Source organism: Trichomycterus rosablanca, chromosome 2 (assembly GCF_030014385.1).
Source record: "Trichomycterus rosablanca isolate fTriRos1 chromosome 2, fTriRos1.hap1, whole genome shotgun sequence".
Lineage (NCBI taxonomy): Eukaryota > Metazoa > Chordata > Actinopteri > Siluriformes > Trichomycteridae > Trichomycterus > Trichomycterus rosablanca.
This window is the reverse complement of record NC_085989.1, coordinates 48,728,469-48,746,865: the sequence shown is the minus strand read 5'-3', so window position 1 is coordinate 48,746,865 and position 18,397 is coordinate 48,728,469. Positions and strand designations below refer to the sequence as shown.

Below are 18,397 nucleotides of genomic sequence, written 5' to 3'. Positions count from 1 at the left end.
ATGAGAGACAGACTTATACACACACACACACACACAATGAGACAGACTTATACACACACACACAATGAGAGACAGACTTATACACACACACACAGACACAATGAGAGACAGACTTATACACACACACACAGACACAATGAGAGACAGACTTATACACACACACACAGACACAATGAGAGACAGACTTATACACACACACACACACAGACACAATGAGAGACAGACTTATACACACACACACACAATGAGAGACAGACTTATACACACACACACACAATGAGAGACAGACTTATACACACACACACACAGACACAATGAGATACAGACTTATACACACACACAGACACAATGAGAGACAGACTTATACACACACAGACACAATGAGAGACAGACTTATACACACACACACACAGACACAATGAGAGACAGACTTATACACACACACACAGACAGAATGAGAGACAGACTTATACACACACACACAGACAGAATGAGAGACAGACTTATACACACACACACACAATGAGAGACAGACTTATACACACACACACACACACAATGAGAGACAGACTTATACACACACACACACACACAATGAGAGACAGACTTATACACAGACACAATGAGAGACAGACTTATACACACACACACAGACACAATGAGAGACAGACTTATACACACACACACACACACACACACAGACACAATGAGAGACAGACTTATACACACACACACACACACAGACAGAATGAGAGACAGACTTATACACACACACAGACACAATGAGAGACAGACTTATACACACACACACACACACACAGACACAATGAGAGACAGACTTATACACACACACACGCACACACAATGAGAGACAGACTTATACACACACACACAATGAGAGACAGACTTATACACACACACACACACACACACACAGACACAATGAGAGACAGACTTATACACACACACACACACACACACACAGACACAATGAGAGACAGACTTATACACACACACAGACACAATGAGATACAGACTTATACACACACACAGACACAATGAGAGACAGACTTATACACACACACACACACACAGACACATTGAGAGACAGACTTATACACACACACAATGAGAGACAGACTTATACACACACACAGACACAATGAGAGACAGACTTATACACACACACACACACACACAGACACATTGAGAGACAGACTTATACACACACACAGACACAATGAGAGACAGACTTATACACACACACACACAGACACATTGAGAGACAGACTTATACACACACACAGACACAATGAGAGACAGACTTATACACACACACACACACAGACACATTGAGAGACAGACTTATACACACACACAGACACAATGAGAGACAGACTTATACACACACACACACACAAACACATTGAGAGACAGACTTATACACACACACACACACAGACACAATGAGAGACAGACTTATACACACACACACACACAAACACATTGAGAGACAGACTTATACACACACACACACACAGACACATTGAGAGACAGACTTATACACACACACAATGAGATACAGACTTATACACACACACAGACACAATGAGAGACAGACTTATACACACACACACACAGACACATTGAGACAGACTTATACACACACACACAGACACAATGAGAGACAGACTTATACACACACACACACAGACACATTGAGAGACAGACTTATACACACACACAGACACAATGAGAGACAGACTTATACACACACACACACACAGACACATTGAGAGACAGACTTATACACACACACACACACAGACACATTGAGAGACAGACTTATACACACACACACACAGACACATTGAGAGACAGACTTATACACACACACAATGAGATACAGACTTATACACACACACAGACACAATGAGAGACAGACTTATACACACACACACACACAGACACATTGAGAGACAGACTTATACACACACACAATGAGAGACAGACTTATACACACACACAGACACAATGAGAGACAGACTTATACACACACACACAGACACATTGAGAGACAGACTTATACACACACAATGAGACAGACTTATACACACACACACACACACACACAGACAGAATGAGAGACAGACTTATACACACACACACACAATGAGAGACAGACTTATACACACACACACACAGACACAATGAGAGACAGACTTATACACACACACACAGACAGAATGAGAGACAGACTTATACACACACACACACACACACAGACACAATGAGAGACAGACTTATACACACACACACAGACAGAATGAGAGACAGACTTATACACACACACACAGACAGAATGAGAGACAGACTTATACACACACACAGACTCACATAAACATGCACTGAGACAGAAGCACTCACTCACACACACACAGACTCAGATTAATAGAAGTATGCAGACGTACATACAGACACCCACTGTCACACAGCCAGGTGCAGACACAGTTTCAGTGGTTGAAGGTGCAGTGCTAGATGTGAGCCAGTAGATGGCGTCATGCTGGTAGATTTCATGTGTTTCTCAGCAGGATCTCAGTGCTGCTACTAACCTCATAACGTCAGTCAGTCTGTTAGAACCAGTTCAGCGTTTCCACTGATACACACCACTGATACACACTACTGATACACAGAGCCAGAGCTAGTCCAGCATCTTTATGGCCAGAATTACGTGGACACCTTTCCTGATTACTGAGTCTAGGTGTTTCAACTGTCTGGAGATGGAAACAATACCACATACTGACTCACGTGCACTAATACCCAATTTACGAACACTGTATATATATGTTAATGTATATATACGTCTGTAACGCCGGCCCTTTACTTACCTGTGCAGGTATGAATCAGTTCAGTCAGATGGGGATGCAGCAAATGCCCATGGGAAGCAACCTGAACCAGGTGAGATAGAAATACCCTGAATCATGTGTGGTGTGGTGGACCAGGAGGTGGGTTGATGGTTAGAGATGATGTCGGTTGATCATTGTCGGTTGATCATTGTTTTTTCTGTTTTCTTTTTGGTTTTTAAACAGGGGATGCAGGGAGCGCCGCGCATGGCTCAACCCAACATGGGTCAACCAAACATGGCTCAGCCCAGCATGGGTCAACCAAACCTGGCTCAGCCCAACATGGTGCAACCCAACATGGGCCAATCAAGCATGGGACAACCAAATATGGGCCAACCAAACATGTCGCAACCCAATATGGGACAACCCAGTATGGGAAAGCCCAGCCTGAATCAGCCTAATATGGGACAGATGCAGAACCAGTTCATCCAGAACCAGTTTCCTTTAGCCACCTCTGGTCCTGTACAGGTGAGTTAATCTTTCACTAACGGGTCACCATTTTCACCCAAGCTAGTCATAATCTTGCTCCCAGTTCTGCCCCCACTCTGTCTCCTCATCTTTGTCAACCTTGCTTCCACTGACCGCTTCTTTTTACCATCCACTCGACCATTCTCTCTTCCCCACAGACACAGCCAATCAGCCAATCAGCACATAGGTGCCCAGGTGCAGTGGTGTATAAAGTACCTGAAGGCCATACTTGAGTAAAAGTACAAGTATCTAACCAGAAATTTACTTTGATAGAAGTAAAAGTCACCTTTTAGAATATTACTTGAGTAAAAGTCTAAAAGTATCTGATGTTTAATGTATTTAAGTATCAAAAGTAATTTGATATTAAATGTACTTAAGTATTAAAAGTAGAAGTAAAAGTAAATGCTGTTAGTATAAACTGAAGCGATCATTTTAAATATAAAGATTGTTTTTTTAAGCCTGTAAACCACCTTAACAATTAACTTGTTTTCTTCTTTCATCTAAACATGATTTGTGCCAATTCATGATCATAATCAACTGTTGACATCACCTGTTTGAAATCATGACATTATTTAGTTGTTTTTTTTACTTATTACTAACCCTAAATGTTCCTGTTCCAACGTTTTTAGAATGTGAGTCGAGGTAAATGTAAGAAACACTGCATCTATTTTATTTGCATTTTCTATACTGTCCCATTTTTTTTATTTGGGTAGTATATTTCAATAACAAAAAAATAATTTTGGCATAATTAATCTAAAGAAAAACTCAGCAGAGTTTAACAAAACGTGGCACTTTTATCCCTTTAATGATCTGTTCAACCATTAATTTAAATCAAAATATTTGAGTAAAATAAGCTGTATTTAAATAATCTTTTTTGGGCTGTATCTACCCACTGAATGGCATGTGTTAAACTAAAAAAATATTGGTATTCTTACTTTAAGAAAGCACAATTTTTAACTTGAAGCCAACAGCTGAAAAACCATTAATAATAAGTTGGATAAGTTGAGTTCTTGTTGAGATGATTAAAGGGTTAAAGACGTGCTGCATGTTCCTCAGCACCATGAATCTCTCCTCCGGTCTAATACAGAAGTTATCTGAGGAAATATTTGTCCGTAGGTGAGTTTTTAAAAATAATGGACGTGTCTTCATGAGTTTTGCAGTCAATGAATTCCAAACAAATTTAGTGAAACGTTTTATTTGTGGTTCTAATGTAATCGGTAAAAGTGGTAGGTAGATATCTGAACAATGTTAATGCTAATAATATGAAAAACCCGCTGATGCTGCAGCTTTACTTTATTAATCATTGTTAACTTACATCAGTGTGTTAGACGGGGAGCTTCTGAAATCTCCATATTTGCGGGTCTTTGGGTGAACGACACACTTTTAGAAAACTCCGATAGCTTTTAGTGAACGTTTGCACATGCGCATTAATGTGTTTAACCACCGTCTAACTTACAAGCGCAGATTCACCAAACCAGCGTCATCTCACATCATTTACCTTCATTCTGTATTAACGAGTAACGAATTTACATACAGCGAATGTAACGGAGTAAAAGTACACCATTTCTTTAGAAAATGTAGTGGAGTAAAAGTGAAAGTTGCCGAAAATTTTTATACTCCAGTAAAGTACAAATACTTCAAAAAACTACTTAAGTACTGTAACGAAGTATTATTACTTCATTACTGTACACCACTGCCCAGGTGGTCGATAGCACACTGCATTAGACTGCAGTGCCATCCAGTTCCTTTGATTGTGTTACGCTTCCCCTCTACTGCTGTCTGAGGAGCTTCGCAACTCCGACACGTGTGCAGTACCGACTGCATGTTTTCACCTGCGCGAGGCGAGTTCATATGCGGATCAGCCTTGTGCACGGAGAGACACGCCCTGATCGTTATTCCTCGACCTATTCAGGCGCCATCAGTCAGCCAGCAGAGGTCGTAATTACACCAGTTATGAGGAATCCTGGTCCGGCTTGTCCCACCCTAAATTAAGTGGTAAAACACACTAGCCCAGCACGGCTGAGCCCTCCAGCTTTGCTATAAGCCGGCGAGGAGCCTGTGCAGACATACGATTGGCTGTCTGTCTGTAGGGGGAGGGCTGAAACAGGGTTTATCATTACTGCTGATTGGATCATTGGGTTGATCACGGATGACCTGTGTTATTGCACCGTGTAAGACCATGCCTTGGTTGGTGGAAAGAAGTGAACTTGGGGGGCGCCTGACAGCCTCGGTCCTCCTCAATTGGGGGTGGGGGTGGCGGCAGCATTGAGGAATGGGTATAAAGGGGGTGGGGCAAAATACCCTGTTCCAAGTGTGGTTTCCTTCTTCTCGAGTCTCTGTGCGCTGTTGCTCTCAACCTCTTCTTCTCTCCTCTTTCTCTCCAGATTTCCACCTCGCCTTTGCTCGCCAGTCCGGCGGTTCAGACTCCGCCCACATCCAACCTTCCTCCGTCTTCCCAACTCCAGACCCCGCCCATGCGACAGGCCACGCCCTCGCCGGCCCCGTGCGTCACGCCCACCCCTCATCAGACTCCGCCCCACCTCCCGGGCAGCCACACGCCTCAGCCCCACACGCCCAACTCTGGCGTCATGGCTCCGCCCACCCCGCAGCAGCACCACCACCAGCTCGATCGACCCACCCAGCTGCCCGCGCAGACCCACGAAGACTCCGCCTCCGTAGCATTGGCCATGCCTTCCCAGAACACACCGGGGCCGAACGCTCACCCGCACACCCCGGTCGGTAGCGTCGCTCCCGTCATGTCCGACGGCCCGTCGCTCACCCCGGCCTCGGTCGGTCCGGCCTCGGCGCAGGCGAACTCCGTGAAGACGGAGGTGAAGAAGGAGGAAGAGGAGGAGAGCGAGGTGCAGGTCAAGGAGGAGGAGGAGGAAGAGGAGGAGGACAAACCCAAGATGGACGTCAAGCAGGAGGGGAAGAGAGAGGTGAAACCAGAGGTGAGAATTGTTTTGTAAGATATACAACTACTGACTGTAGCCCGTCTGTTGCTCCGTACACTACTGACCCCTACTGACCAGATGATGCTTGATCTCTACACTCAACACTAACTAGTAATGACATGGTAAGTTGTGTTGCTTTGGTATGAGTGTAGCAGGTGCAGGAGTGTTGTTGGGATTTTTAAACACTGTTTGCCACTTTATAAGGAACACATACACTATATGGACAAAAGTATTTGGACGCCCCTTCTTATAACAGGTGTAATAAATCAATTATATAAAGGATATGATGCTTCAAACTGTGCAGCAGCAACAGTTTAGGGAAGGTCCTTTTCTGACATGACTGTGTCCCTGTGGTTGTTTTTTGGGATTCCCAGTTTGGTACTCAATGATGCCATAGCCATCTGTGCCCGGGAGTCAAAAAGGAGTAGCTTAAGGCCACTCGGGGCGCAGCGGTAAAAAAGACACGCTGCAACCAGGGCTGGATTCTGAGTACCTCGTATCAAATCCAGCTCTGCCTCCCCGGTTCGAGGCTGAGTGGCTGTATGAGCAACGATTGGCCGGTTGCTCAGTTGGGGGGCGGGACAAAGAACCGGATCTGGGTCTCTCTCAGTCAGAATGCGATTACGAGCTCTGCCGGCTGATTAGAGGCGCCTGCACAGAGACGAGGAAGAGTGCCCTTAGGGTGTGTCTCTCTGCACGCAAGACTAGGTGGCGCCAAACTCATCAATGTGTGGGTGGCAAAAATGCATCCGGCTGCTGCTCATGTTTCGGAGGGGATATGGGTAAGCTTCGATCTCCTCGGTCAGGGCGGGGTCCGGCATAGACAGAGAGGAAGCACGATGCAAATTGAACAATTGGGTGCGCTAAAGGGGGAGAAAAAGGGGAGTAGCTTGACCTGTTCATGAGAATGTGGCAGCTCATGTGTATGAGATGAGCGGTCAGTCCGTTGGGTCGAGAGCCCACGGGACGCCCATCGTGCAGGGAGGTGGGGTGGTGGCTGGGTCACGCCAGGTTCGAGCCAAACAATTGGGGTCACCGGGCAAAAGAATAGTTTAATCATGAACCATGTGACATCATGTAACCGCTCTTCTGCTATTGGTGGATTAGATTAAGAAGGAGGAGCCAGAGGGGGAGTCCTGTAAGGCGGAGCCCATGGAGACGTCGTCAGGGGCGACGGAGGAAGACAAGAAGCCAGCCATTAAAACCGAACCCAAAGATGAAGAGGAGGAAAAAGAGATCACAAAAGACTCCAGCGCCAGCAGCCCGGAGAGCAAGAAGAAAAGTTAGTAACACACACGCGCACACACACGGAGAGTCACACTGTGCCCTCTGTGAAACCTCCACCACTCTCAGCCAGCTCGGATCCAACCGCCGTGCCCGCCAGACTCCCGGCCAGGCCGGTAGCTCAGCTGTTAAGGCTCTGGACGGTCAATCGGAAGGTATAGGGTTCGAATCCTGGCCACGCCAAGCAGCCCCTGTTGGGTCAGTGATTGTATATGTACATATGGAACCGGAGGCTTCGTCCCAAATCACATTCTTCTGTACACACTGTGTTCTAATTGTGTGTAATATTGATTAGTATGTGATTTGGGACACTGCAGGCTCTGATCTCATTAGTCTTTGTCATACCCTGAAACGCTTGGGCGCGAGGTGGGTCAGGGTGCCAACTCATCACAGCCAGTCCACATACCGGCATGTTTTTGGATGATACCGACTAGCCTAAACCTCACACAGTCCAGCATGTGTGAATACTCCCTGTCTGTTAGGTAAAAGTTTGTACACCCCGAGTCTGTCCGGTCTGAATGACGACATAAGACTGTACGTTTAATCACTAGGTTGTTGTTTTAAATCCCTTTGTGATTTACATTTCCTAACTTCTAATGTCTTTTAATATTAGATATTCTTATATTATAGTATATTATATTATATTATATTAATAAAGCACTAATAATGATCATCTTTCTCTTTATCTGTGTTAGTCTTCTACGCGGAGGAGCTGCGTGAGGTCCTCATGCCCACTCTGGAGACCCTCTACAAGCAGGATCCCGAATCTCTGCCCTTCCGCCAACCCGTCGACCCCCAGCAGCTCGGCATCCCTGTACGTACTCGTGACTATCTGCTAAAGGGAAATCAGGCCCCCGATCGTTCCGTCTGTGGAGCAAGAACCTCTGTTAAACACGTTCTCTATGTATGCCAAAGCATAAATTACCTGCTTAAATAGGACTTAAGAGTTAACCAGATTAAACTCTACACACTAAAATCCATATTAAGTCTTTTGATGAATTCCTCTAAAGCAACAAATCAACCTCTGACCATTAGCTTGTTGGACATCCTGAAATCTACCACGGCCTTCGATCCAACAGGACAGCGGTAGCTCAGCGGTTAAGGTACTACACTAGCAATCAGAGGGTTGCAGGTTCAAGCCTTACTACTGCTAGGATGTCCCTGTTGGGCCCCTGATCAAGGTTCTTAACCCTTAATTGCTCAAACTGTATTCAGTCAGGATTGTTTGTGGAATTTGTGGTCGTTCAGTTAACCGAGCCGCTGATGTTGGACGAAAGGTCGGGGTGTTGAGTTCGGCGTTTATAGAAGAGCTTTCAAACTGAGCTAAGGGAAGCTGCTATGACAGTTAGGCGTACACGTAGCTTCTTTTATCATTCAGCTCAAACCCTTTGTTTCGAAGGCTAATACCTAGTTCACACTACGGGATTTTCCTCCCAATCTAGTCGTATCCAATTACCCGATTGCATTACGCTTCCTCTCTACCGATGCTGATCCCTACTGCTGATTGAGGAGAGTAAACTGACAAACGCCCCCTCCGACACGTGTGCAGTATCCGACTGCATCTTTTCACCCACACCAGGCAGGTTCATATGTGGATCAGCTTTGTGTATGGAGAGCCACACCCTGATCAGCATTATTCCTCCACTCTGTGCAGACGCCATCAATGAGCCATCAATCAACCCTGCTCCGGCTCCCACCCTGTATGAACAACAGCCGATCGTTGTTCATGTAGGCGCCCAGCCGAGTCTCGAACCGACGGGTTTGTTTTACCGCTGCGCCACATGAGCGGCTCACTACACCATTTCTGTCCTGATTTTTTTCTCACCGACAGATGCACCAGCTTAGAGGCAAACTGTCTCTCGGTTGCTGTGTGTGAACTCTTCAAAGATCGCTCACAGACTCGAGAAAGATATCTAGCATGCTAAATATCTGGACCCGTCGGCGACTTTCTTTCTTGTTGGTGTGTGACCCAGTATCGCTGACTTAAAAGACTCCCGATCACAAGAGATCAAGTCGCGTAGTGTGAACTTGGCGTTAGCAGACTTGCTCAAATCTGAGGTCCTAGAGGGCCTCGTTCAAACCATGATGCACCCTCCACCATGCTTCACAGCTGTGCGATTTGTTCCAGACATGCTGTGGATCATCTAGTTCTTCGGTATGTCCGTGTTTATGACGAGTCCCTCCTCTCCGTTCCCGTGCAGGACTACTTCGAGGTGGTGAAGAACCCCATGGATCTGTCCACCATCAAGCGGAAGCTGGACACGGGTCAGTACCAGGACCCGTGGCAGTTCGTGGACGACGTGTGGCTCATGTTCAACAACGCCTGGCTGTACAACCGCAAGACCTCCCGCGTCTACAAGTACTGCACCAAGGTAGCCGAGGTGTTCGAGCAGGAGATCGACCCGGTCATGCAGCGCCTCGGGTACTGCTGCGGACGCAAGGTCAGTACGCGGTCGGGGAGGGGGGGCGTCGAGGTCGCGGCGGTCCCGTATCTGTATGTGAAACGTCCTAAACCCGTCGTTCTGTCCTCCTCAGCTGGAGTTCTCTCCTCAAACGCTGTGCTGCTATGGAAAACAGCTCTGCACCATCCCGAGAGACGCCGCCTACTTCAGCTACCAAAACAGGTCAGCCTCTCACACACACACACACACACACACACACACACACACCGATCAGACATAACATTAGGACCACCCGAATAATATACAGTCAAAACGGCTCTTATGAATTCAGCCAGAGTCGGGGCTTGCCTGTTCATGCCTGGTTTGTTTTGAAGATGGTGCTGGACCTTCATGTTTCTTTTTACCTGGATTGCCCATGACTACCTGCAGGATGACGTCATCGACCTTCCAAGCATTCATTCCACCATAAACTGTAGATTCTCTCGTTCGGAGGGTTAAACCGGGACTGTAGCGTAGCTGAACTCCATGAGCGGGGTGGTGTGGGACACGTGCTTTCTCTCTCATCATAACGGTCTGGGTTCTCTGCTGACAGGTACCACTTCTGCGAGAAATGCTTCAACGAAATCCAGGGCGAGAACGTTTCCCTGGGTGACGACCCCACGCAGCCGCAAGCGTAAGTACTGCACTCCTCCTCTTGTGTTCTATGTTAATGCGCCATTTAGACGTACCAGACAAGGTATCGTATAGAAGCCCATCCTGCTTCGTATTATGCTGCTGCATTACACATCATCCGCTTTGACGCTCGGTTTTTACTGCTCACCGCTGCACACGTAGTGCAATCTGATTGAACTTTGACTCAGTTTGTCGTTGACCTGTTCAGCGTGTCGCCAATGGATGTGAAAGTATGTGTGTACTTATCTGTCTGTCTATTTGTCTATTTATGTCTATCTATTTGTCTGTCTGTCTATTTATTTATCTGTCTGTCTATTTAGCTGTCTACCTGTCTGTCTGTCTGTCTCTGTCTTTATCTGCCTATCTATCAATGTCTGTTTATCTGTCTTGTCTGTCAATCTGTCTATTGATCTACCTGTCTGTATCTATCTGTCTATCTGTCTGTCTGTCTTTCTATTGATCTACCTGTCTGTATCTATCCGTCTGTCTGTTTGTATATCTGTCTGTTTATCCATCCGTCTGTCTGTCCGTCTGTCTTGTCTGTCTTATCTGTCTATCTAGCCATCTGTCTGTTTATCTGTTTATCTATCTATCTGTCTGTCTATCCATCTATCTGTCTGTCTGTCTGTCTATCTGTCTGTTTATCTATTTGTCTGTGTGTCTGTCTATCTGTCTGTATCTGCCTATCTATCTATATCTGTCTGTCTATCTACTTATCTGTCTGTCTGTCTATATTTATCTGTCTGTCTGTCTAGCCATCTATCTATCTGTCTGTCTATCTATTTGTGTATTTATCTGTCTGTGTATCTATCCATCTGTATCTGTTTATTTATCTGTCTGTCTGTCAGTCTATCAATCTACCTGTCTGTCCATCTGTCTGTCTGTATCTATTTATAATGTATCTGTCTGTAAGATGAATAATCTGCTGTGGCGACACCTAACAGGAGCAGCTTTATTATTTTATCTGTAAATGATGTTGCTCAGTTTAATCTGTGCTTTTTAAACACATATGGGGCTTGATCAGATCAGGGGTTGTGCAAACAGCTAAGGATCCACAGTTGGGAACTGGATATGACTACATTCGGAAGATAAAAAGGGACAAATCCAGAGATAAAAAGTCTTTGTTAGCTGTGAGGGCTGGTAGGATGTGTTTGGTTTCTGTTTAATCGTTTGTTGTTTGTATTTGTGCAGATCTATTAATAAAGACCAGTTTGAGAAGATGAAGAACGACGCACTGGACCCGGAGCTGTAGGTTCCTTCACTCCTGCATTGGTTGAGTGTTGATAAATCAGTTGTAGCACCATTAATAACGGCACTGTTTGTTCCTGCAGGTTCGTGGAATGTCTGGACTGTGGACGTAAGATGCATCAGATCTGCGTCCTGCACAACGAGACGATATGGCCGTCAGGGTGAGCGACACCGCTGATCCACACGGCGGCAGCAGTAACGAAGCTGCACTGATCGGGTCCAGATTTCTTACCCCGCTGTGTTTATCTCTCTTCAGCTTCGTGTGTGACGCCTGTTTGAAGAAGTCCAACAAGACCAGGAAGGAGAATAAATATGCAGCCAAAAGTAAGTGGACGGTTCTCCGTGTCTGACTGGTCAGTAGAACAGTAGCACATTACAGGACATAATCAATGCACTGTGGTACTTAATTGTTGTTCCTACTGCATTTTTGGGGACGTGTTCTTCCCCTGCGCTCCCATTTTTGGGGACGTGTTCTCCGTCCACATTGCACCTTTAGTCCCGAATCTTCGTTTTCCTGCATTTTCCCCTTACAGTTCCACTTTTCAGTGTTTCCCCCTATGGCCCTGGTTTGCCTGCATTTCCACATGGAGTCCCAGTTTGCCTGTGTTCCCCTTTTCTGTCCCAGTTGCTTTTATTTCCCCCTTAATGTCTGGGTTTGCCTGCAATTCCATATATGGTCCCAGTTTGCCTGCATTTCTCCCTTACTGTTCCAGTTTGTCTGCTTTTCCCCTTTTACGCTTCCAGTTTGCCTGTGTTTCCCTCATATGCTTCCAGTTTGTCTGCGTTTCCCCCCTATGGTTCCAGTTTCCCCATACAGTCCCGGGGACCTGCGTCTCCCCCAGATTCTCCCAGTTATCTTGCTCATCCCCCCTTGCGCTTCTGGTTTGCCTGTGTTTCCCCCTTACGCCATTTACCCATAACAGTCCGGATTGTCGGTCTTATTCCTTGATAGTCTTGGTGTACCTGTTTTCCCTTTACAGTCCCAGTTTGCTTGCATTTCCCCATATTATCCTGTGAATCTTTGCTCTAACACTCCTGGTCAGCCTATATTTACATGTACTTACGATGTGGGTTTGCCTGCCGTTTCCTCTTTAAGGTCTCGGTTCCTTGCATTTTCTGATATGATCCTGGGAACCTGCATTTCCCGCTCCTGGTCAGCCTGTGTTTTCCCCTTTACATTATGGCTTTGCCTATTGTTTCACCCTCTATACAGTCCCAGTTTGACTGCGTTTCCATATACGGCCCCAGTTTGCCTGCGTTTTCATATACGACCCCAGTTTGCCTGCGTTTCCATATACGGCCCCAGTTTGCCTGCGTTTCCATATACTGTCCCAGTTTGCCTACGTTTCCATATACAGTCCCAGTTTGACTGCGTTTCCATATACGGCCCCAGTTTGCCTGCGTTTCCATATACGGCCCCAGTTTGCCTGCGTTTCCATATACGGTCCCAGTTTGCCTGCGTTTCCATATACGTTCCCAGTTTGACTGCGTTTCCATATACGTTCCCAGTTTGCCTGCGTTTCCATATACGGCCCCAGTTTGCCTGCGTTTCCATATACGGCCCCAGTTTGCCTGCGTTTCCATATACGGTCCCAGTTTGCCTGCGTTTCCATATACAGTCCTAGTTTGCCTGCGTTTCCATATACGTTCCCAGTTTGCCTGCGTTTCCATATACGGCCCCAGTTTGCCTGCGTTTCCATATACGGCCCCAGTTTGCCTGCGTTTCCATATACGGCCCCAGTTTGCCTGCGTTTCCATATACGGCCCCAGTTTGCCTGCGTTTCCATATACGGTCCCAGTTTGCCTGCGTTTCCATATACAGTCCCAGTTTGCCTGCGTTTCCATATACGGCCCCAGTTTGCCTGCGTTTCCATATACAGTCCCAGTTTGCCTGCGTTTCCATATACGGTTTCAGTTTGCCTGCGTTTCCATATACAGCCCCAGTATGCCTGCGTTTCCATATACGGTCCCAGTTTGCCTGCGTTTCCATATACGGTCCCAGTTTGCCTGCGTTTCCATATACGGTCCCAGTTTGCCTGCGTTTCCATATACGGTTTCAGTTTGCCTGCGTTTCCATATACAGCTCCAGTTTGCCTGCGTTTCCATATACGGTTTCAGTTTGCCTGCGTTTCCATATACAGTCCCAGTTTGCCTGCGTTTCCATATACGGTTTCAGTTTGCCTGCGTTTCCATATACGGTCCCAGTTTGCCTGCGTTTCCATATACGGTCCCAGTTTGCCTGCGTTTCCATATACGGTCCCAGTTTGCCTGCGTTTCCATATACGGTCCCAGTTTGCCTGCGTTTCCATATACGGTCCCAGTTTGCCTGCTTTTCCATATACGGTCCCAGTTTGCCTGCGTTTCCATATACGGTTTCAGTTTGCCTGCCTTTCCATATACGGTCCCAGTTTGCCTGCGTTTCCCTCTTATGTCTCCAGTTTGCCTGCATTTCCCTCATATGTTTCCAGTTTGCCTGTGTTTTCCTATATGATCCTGGGGAGCTGTGTTTTCCCCTTACCACCCTGGTTTGTTTGCTTTTTCCCATTATAGTCCCAGTTTGCCTGCGTTTTCCTTATATGCTCCCATTTTGCCCGACTTTCCCCCTTTATGTCCCACTTTGCCTGCATTTCTCCCTTGCCTGTATTTCCATATATGGTCCCAGTTTGCCTGCGTTTCCATATACTGCATTTTCCCCATATGATCCTGGGGACCTGCGTGTCTTCTTTACGGCCTGTGTTCCCACCTTACAGTCCCAGTCTGCCTGCGTTTCCCCATATGATCCTGGGGACCTGCGTTTCCCTCTTGCACTCTTGGTCAGTGAGCCGCTTCCCTCTAACGGTCCCAGTTTGGTCTGTTTTTGTCTGTTTCTCCTGTTATTCGGTCCCGTTTTGCCTGTGTCCCTTCAGTCCCAGTTTGGCTGCGTTTCCCAGTACAGTCCTGGATTTCGTAGATGCCACTAACCCCGCTGTGTCCTACATTTTTAGGATTGGCACTTTCACTGTACCACATGTCCGGGTTCCTCTGATGTTCTCAGGGTTCTTTGTTTATATTTTACTTAGCCATTTGTTGTGAACAGACATCATATCTATAGTAAAATGAGACAGTAGGTACATTAGTACTTTCTGCGAGCACTCTGACGTGTAGGCTTCATTTTCTCCTCCTGATTTCCTGCAGGACTTCCTCAGACCAAGCTGGGGAACTTCCTGGAGACGCGGGTGAACGACTACCTGAAGCGGCAGAGCCACCCGGAGGCCGGCGAGGTCACCATTCGGGTGGTGCACGTGTCCGACAAAACGGTAGAGGTGAAGCCGGGCATGAAGTCCAGGTACGATCTACAGCGACGATCATGACGTTTCTAGCTTTTCTGCTCTCTGATTGGCTGTTTTCTGATGATCTGTAGAGAAAAGAGGGGATTAAATCTTTTATCGTCTTTTATTACATTTAAAAAGTAAAAGAGGGGATCCAAAAAGTATTTGCACCTTTTGTAGCTGTAAATGTTGCTTTAAATCTCATGCAGGACGCTACATTTAGTTTTTGTGAGGTCTATCAGTATGGTAAAGACTGTCCAGAGAACAAATTTATCTGAGGTTTATAAGGGATCTAACTGGCAACCAGCACATACAGTATATAACTACTCTATGTGGACAAAGATATTGGGACGCCCCTTCCAATTACTGTATTCATGTGTTCCAGCCACAACAGTTGCCAACAGGTGAAATAAGCACCTGCACTACAGCAACAGTTTAGGGAAGGCCCTCTGCCCCTATATAGACATGAAGAAAAGCTGCACAGAGCCCAGACCTCAGCCCCACTCAGCAGCAGCTCTGGAATGAATCAGAACATCAACTGAGGCTTTCAGTGGCCAGCCATACAAAGGCAGTCATCTTCTGACTAAATGGGCACAAATTCCCACAGACATACTTCAGAAAAGCAGCTGTTCTGGCTCACACAGAGGCCACTCTGTTTTAATACCATTTGTTTTGAATGGGACGTCCAGCAAGCTCATGGTCAGGCGGCCAGATACTTTTGGCCATGTAGCGTGTGTGTATATATATATAAAATCCTTGTATTTGTGTACGTTTGTGCATTAGTGTGTGTGTGAATTTATATATAATACATTTATATATAATAACTGACACACCTAAGATTTTCACTCAAAACTACACTTGTGTAACAGCAGCCTAGTGGGCTATCAGCCGAAAGGTTGTGGGTTTGAATCCATAGTTGGGCCCTCTCTGCTCCAGGGGAGCTGTACAATGGCTGGCCCTGCGCTCTGACCCCAGGGATATCTTCTCTACTTTATTCTATACCAGTGGTCCTCAATCACCGGGCCACGGGTCATTTATTACCACTACATCAGAGATCGCTACATCAGCAATGAAAACACTGCTTCCCTTTCTAACACACGGGTGTTTATCGTCTCATATCACCCCCATGTGGAAGCAGTGTCTCGTTTCAGTGCCCAGCCATACATGTTTTGCCTAAATGGGCACAAATTCCCACAGACATTTTTTAGAAAAGCAGCTGTTCTAGCTAATTATGGTCAGACGTCCAAATATTTTTATAGTAATGTAGAGTGTGTCTGTGTGTGTGTGTATATATATCATTTCAGTTTAATGTGTATACATATTGACGGACGACACACCTAAGATTTTCACTCAGAACTAAACTACAGTAATAGCATAGTGTACTATCACCCAAAAGGTTGTATGTTTGAATCCACTGTTGGGTCCTTGAGCAAGGCCCCTAACCCTCTCTGCTCCAGGGGGTGCTGTACAATGGCCGGCCCTGCGCTCTGACCCCAGCTTCCAGACTAGTTGGGATATCTCCTCTACTTTATTCTATACCCGCGGTCCCCAACCACCGGGCCGTGGGTCATTTATTACCGGGCCGCGCAGAAGGAATAAACAATTAGAGATCGCTACATCAGCAATGAAAACACTGCTTCCATTTCTAACACACGGGTGTTTATCATCTCATATCACCCCCATGTGGAAGCAGAGTCTCGTTTCAGTGCCCAGCCATACGTCCAGCAAGCTCATGGTCAGGGGTCCAGATACGTTTGTCCATGTAGTGTGTGTCTGTGTGTGTGTGTGTGTAAATATGTATTTATAATGTGTGTATTTATATATAATATCATTTAAATGTAATGTGTTTACATATTAAGGGACGACACACCTAAGACTTTCACTCAGAACTACACTTGTGTAACAGTAGCCTAGTGGGCTATCAGCCCAAAGGTTGTGGGTTTGAATCCACTGTTAGGTCCTTGAGCAAGGCCCTCAGCATACTTCATGCGGAGACGACGTTCGCCTGGCTTCGGCGACCGATGTGATGTAACTGCGGAGAAAGCGAACGACCACGGACGTCACGCAGACGCTTCGCTCGCCTCGTCGCGCACGTGGAAGCTGGGCGAACTCCGCGGACGACGTCACTCCACGACAACGCCTGTGATTGGTCGGTTAAAACAAGAAGCGTGTCATGAAAACAAACATGGATTTTGAGGAGCGTCTCAACTGTGATTATGGGCTGCGTCCGAAATCGCTACTTTCATACAGAACAGTCCGCAGGAGCGGGCAGTGTGGGCACACTTGCTTCTGTACCGGCCGAGCAGTGCGCACTGCCTCTAATTCAGTACAGACTGTTCAACTATGCGATTTTGTATGCAGCCATCGTTTTTCGGTAGTCATGGAACTTTGTGAACATTATAAATGCGACGCTCGTGAACGTAGTTTCGCAGGAAGTACGCGGAGGCCTTCACCCTCTCTGCTCCAGGGCTGCTGTACAACGTCTGGCCCTGCGCTCTGACCCCAGCTTTTATTCTGTACTGCTGTGTTGATGTGACGTTGCCAGTATAAGTGATCTGATTTGGTTTACTTGTGTGTAACAGGTTTGTGGACAGTGGCGAGATGGCCGAGTCCTTCCCGTACAGAACCAAAGCCATGTTCGCCTTCGAGGACATCAACGGCGTGGACGTCTGCTTTTTCGGAATGCACGTCCAGGAATACGGCTCCGACTGTCCCCCGCCCAATCAGAGGTGAGAGAAAATACACACCACGTACACCCGGTCTTCATCACATCTGGCCTGAGGTGCAATTATATCCGGCCTGTCTGTGTATAGGACACACTGTTGATACTACAAATCCCAGACACATCTCACACTACTCACAAGTAGGGCGTGGCTACATCAAATTCAGTCCCTGAGGAGACCTGGGAGTCTTAATCACCCCTTTGTTTGCCCCTTTGCCTCATTGTAGTGTTTAGGAACCTTCATTACTGGGAGTATAAACATGAGGTGACGCAGGAGTCAGATTATCTTACTCTTTCACCTGTGTGTGGAAGCCTAGCAAAAGTCCATTGACCTTTTTAAACCAGGCAAATGTAAATCAGAGCTGGACCTTGTGAGGAGGATGGTTAGAGTGGCAAAAAAATCTTCATACACACAAAACAGACAAAAGTATTGGGA

At 46.4% G+C, this 18,397-nt stretch overlaps 1 protein-coding gene across 2 annotated transcripts in view; it reads left to right on the top strand.

Annotated features, from left to right (window-relative positions):
* ep300b (E1A binding protein p300 b) overlaps positions 1-18,397 on the top strand; it is a 65,543-nt gene that overhangs the window by 36,278 nt on the left and 10,868 nt on the right. For both annotated transcript variants that reach the window (XM_063016974.1, XM_063016982.1), the window contains 13 exons: positions 2,897-2,958; positions 3,090-3,371; positions 5,756-6,322; positions 7,433-7,607; positions 8,305-8,423; positions 9,811-10,050; positions 10,145-10,233; positions 10,604-10,684; positions 11,875-11,931; positions 12,015-12,092; positions 12,188-12,255; positions 15,106-15,256; positions 17,822-17,968. In XM_063016974.1, the coding sequence (XP_062873044.1) occupies positions 2,897-2,958; positions 3,090-3,371; positions 5,756-6,322; positions 7,433-7,607; positions 8,305-8,423; positions 9,811-10,050; positions 10,145-10,233; positions 10,604-10,684; positions 11,875-11,931; positions 12,015-12,092; positions 12,188-12,255; positions 15,106-15,256; positions 17,822-17,968 (2,116 nt within the window). The remainder of the gene's footprint in view (positions 1-2,896; positions 2,959-3,089; positions 3,372-5,755; positions 6,323-7,432; positions 7,608-8,304; positions 8,424-9,810; positions 10,051-10,144; positions 10,234-10,603; positions 10,685-11,874; positions 11,932-12,014; positions 12,093-12,187; positions 12,256-15,105; positions 15,257-17,821; positions 17,969-18,397) is intronic.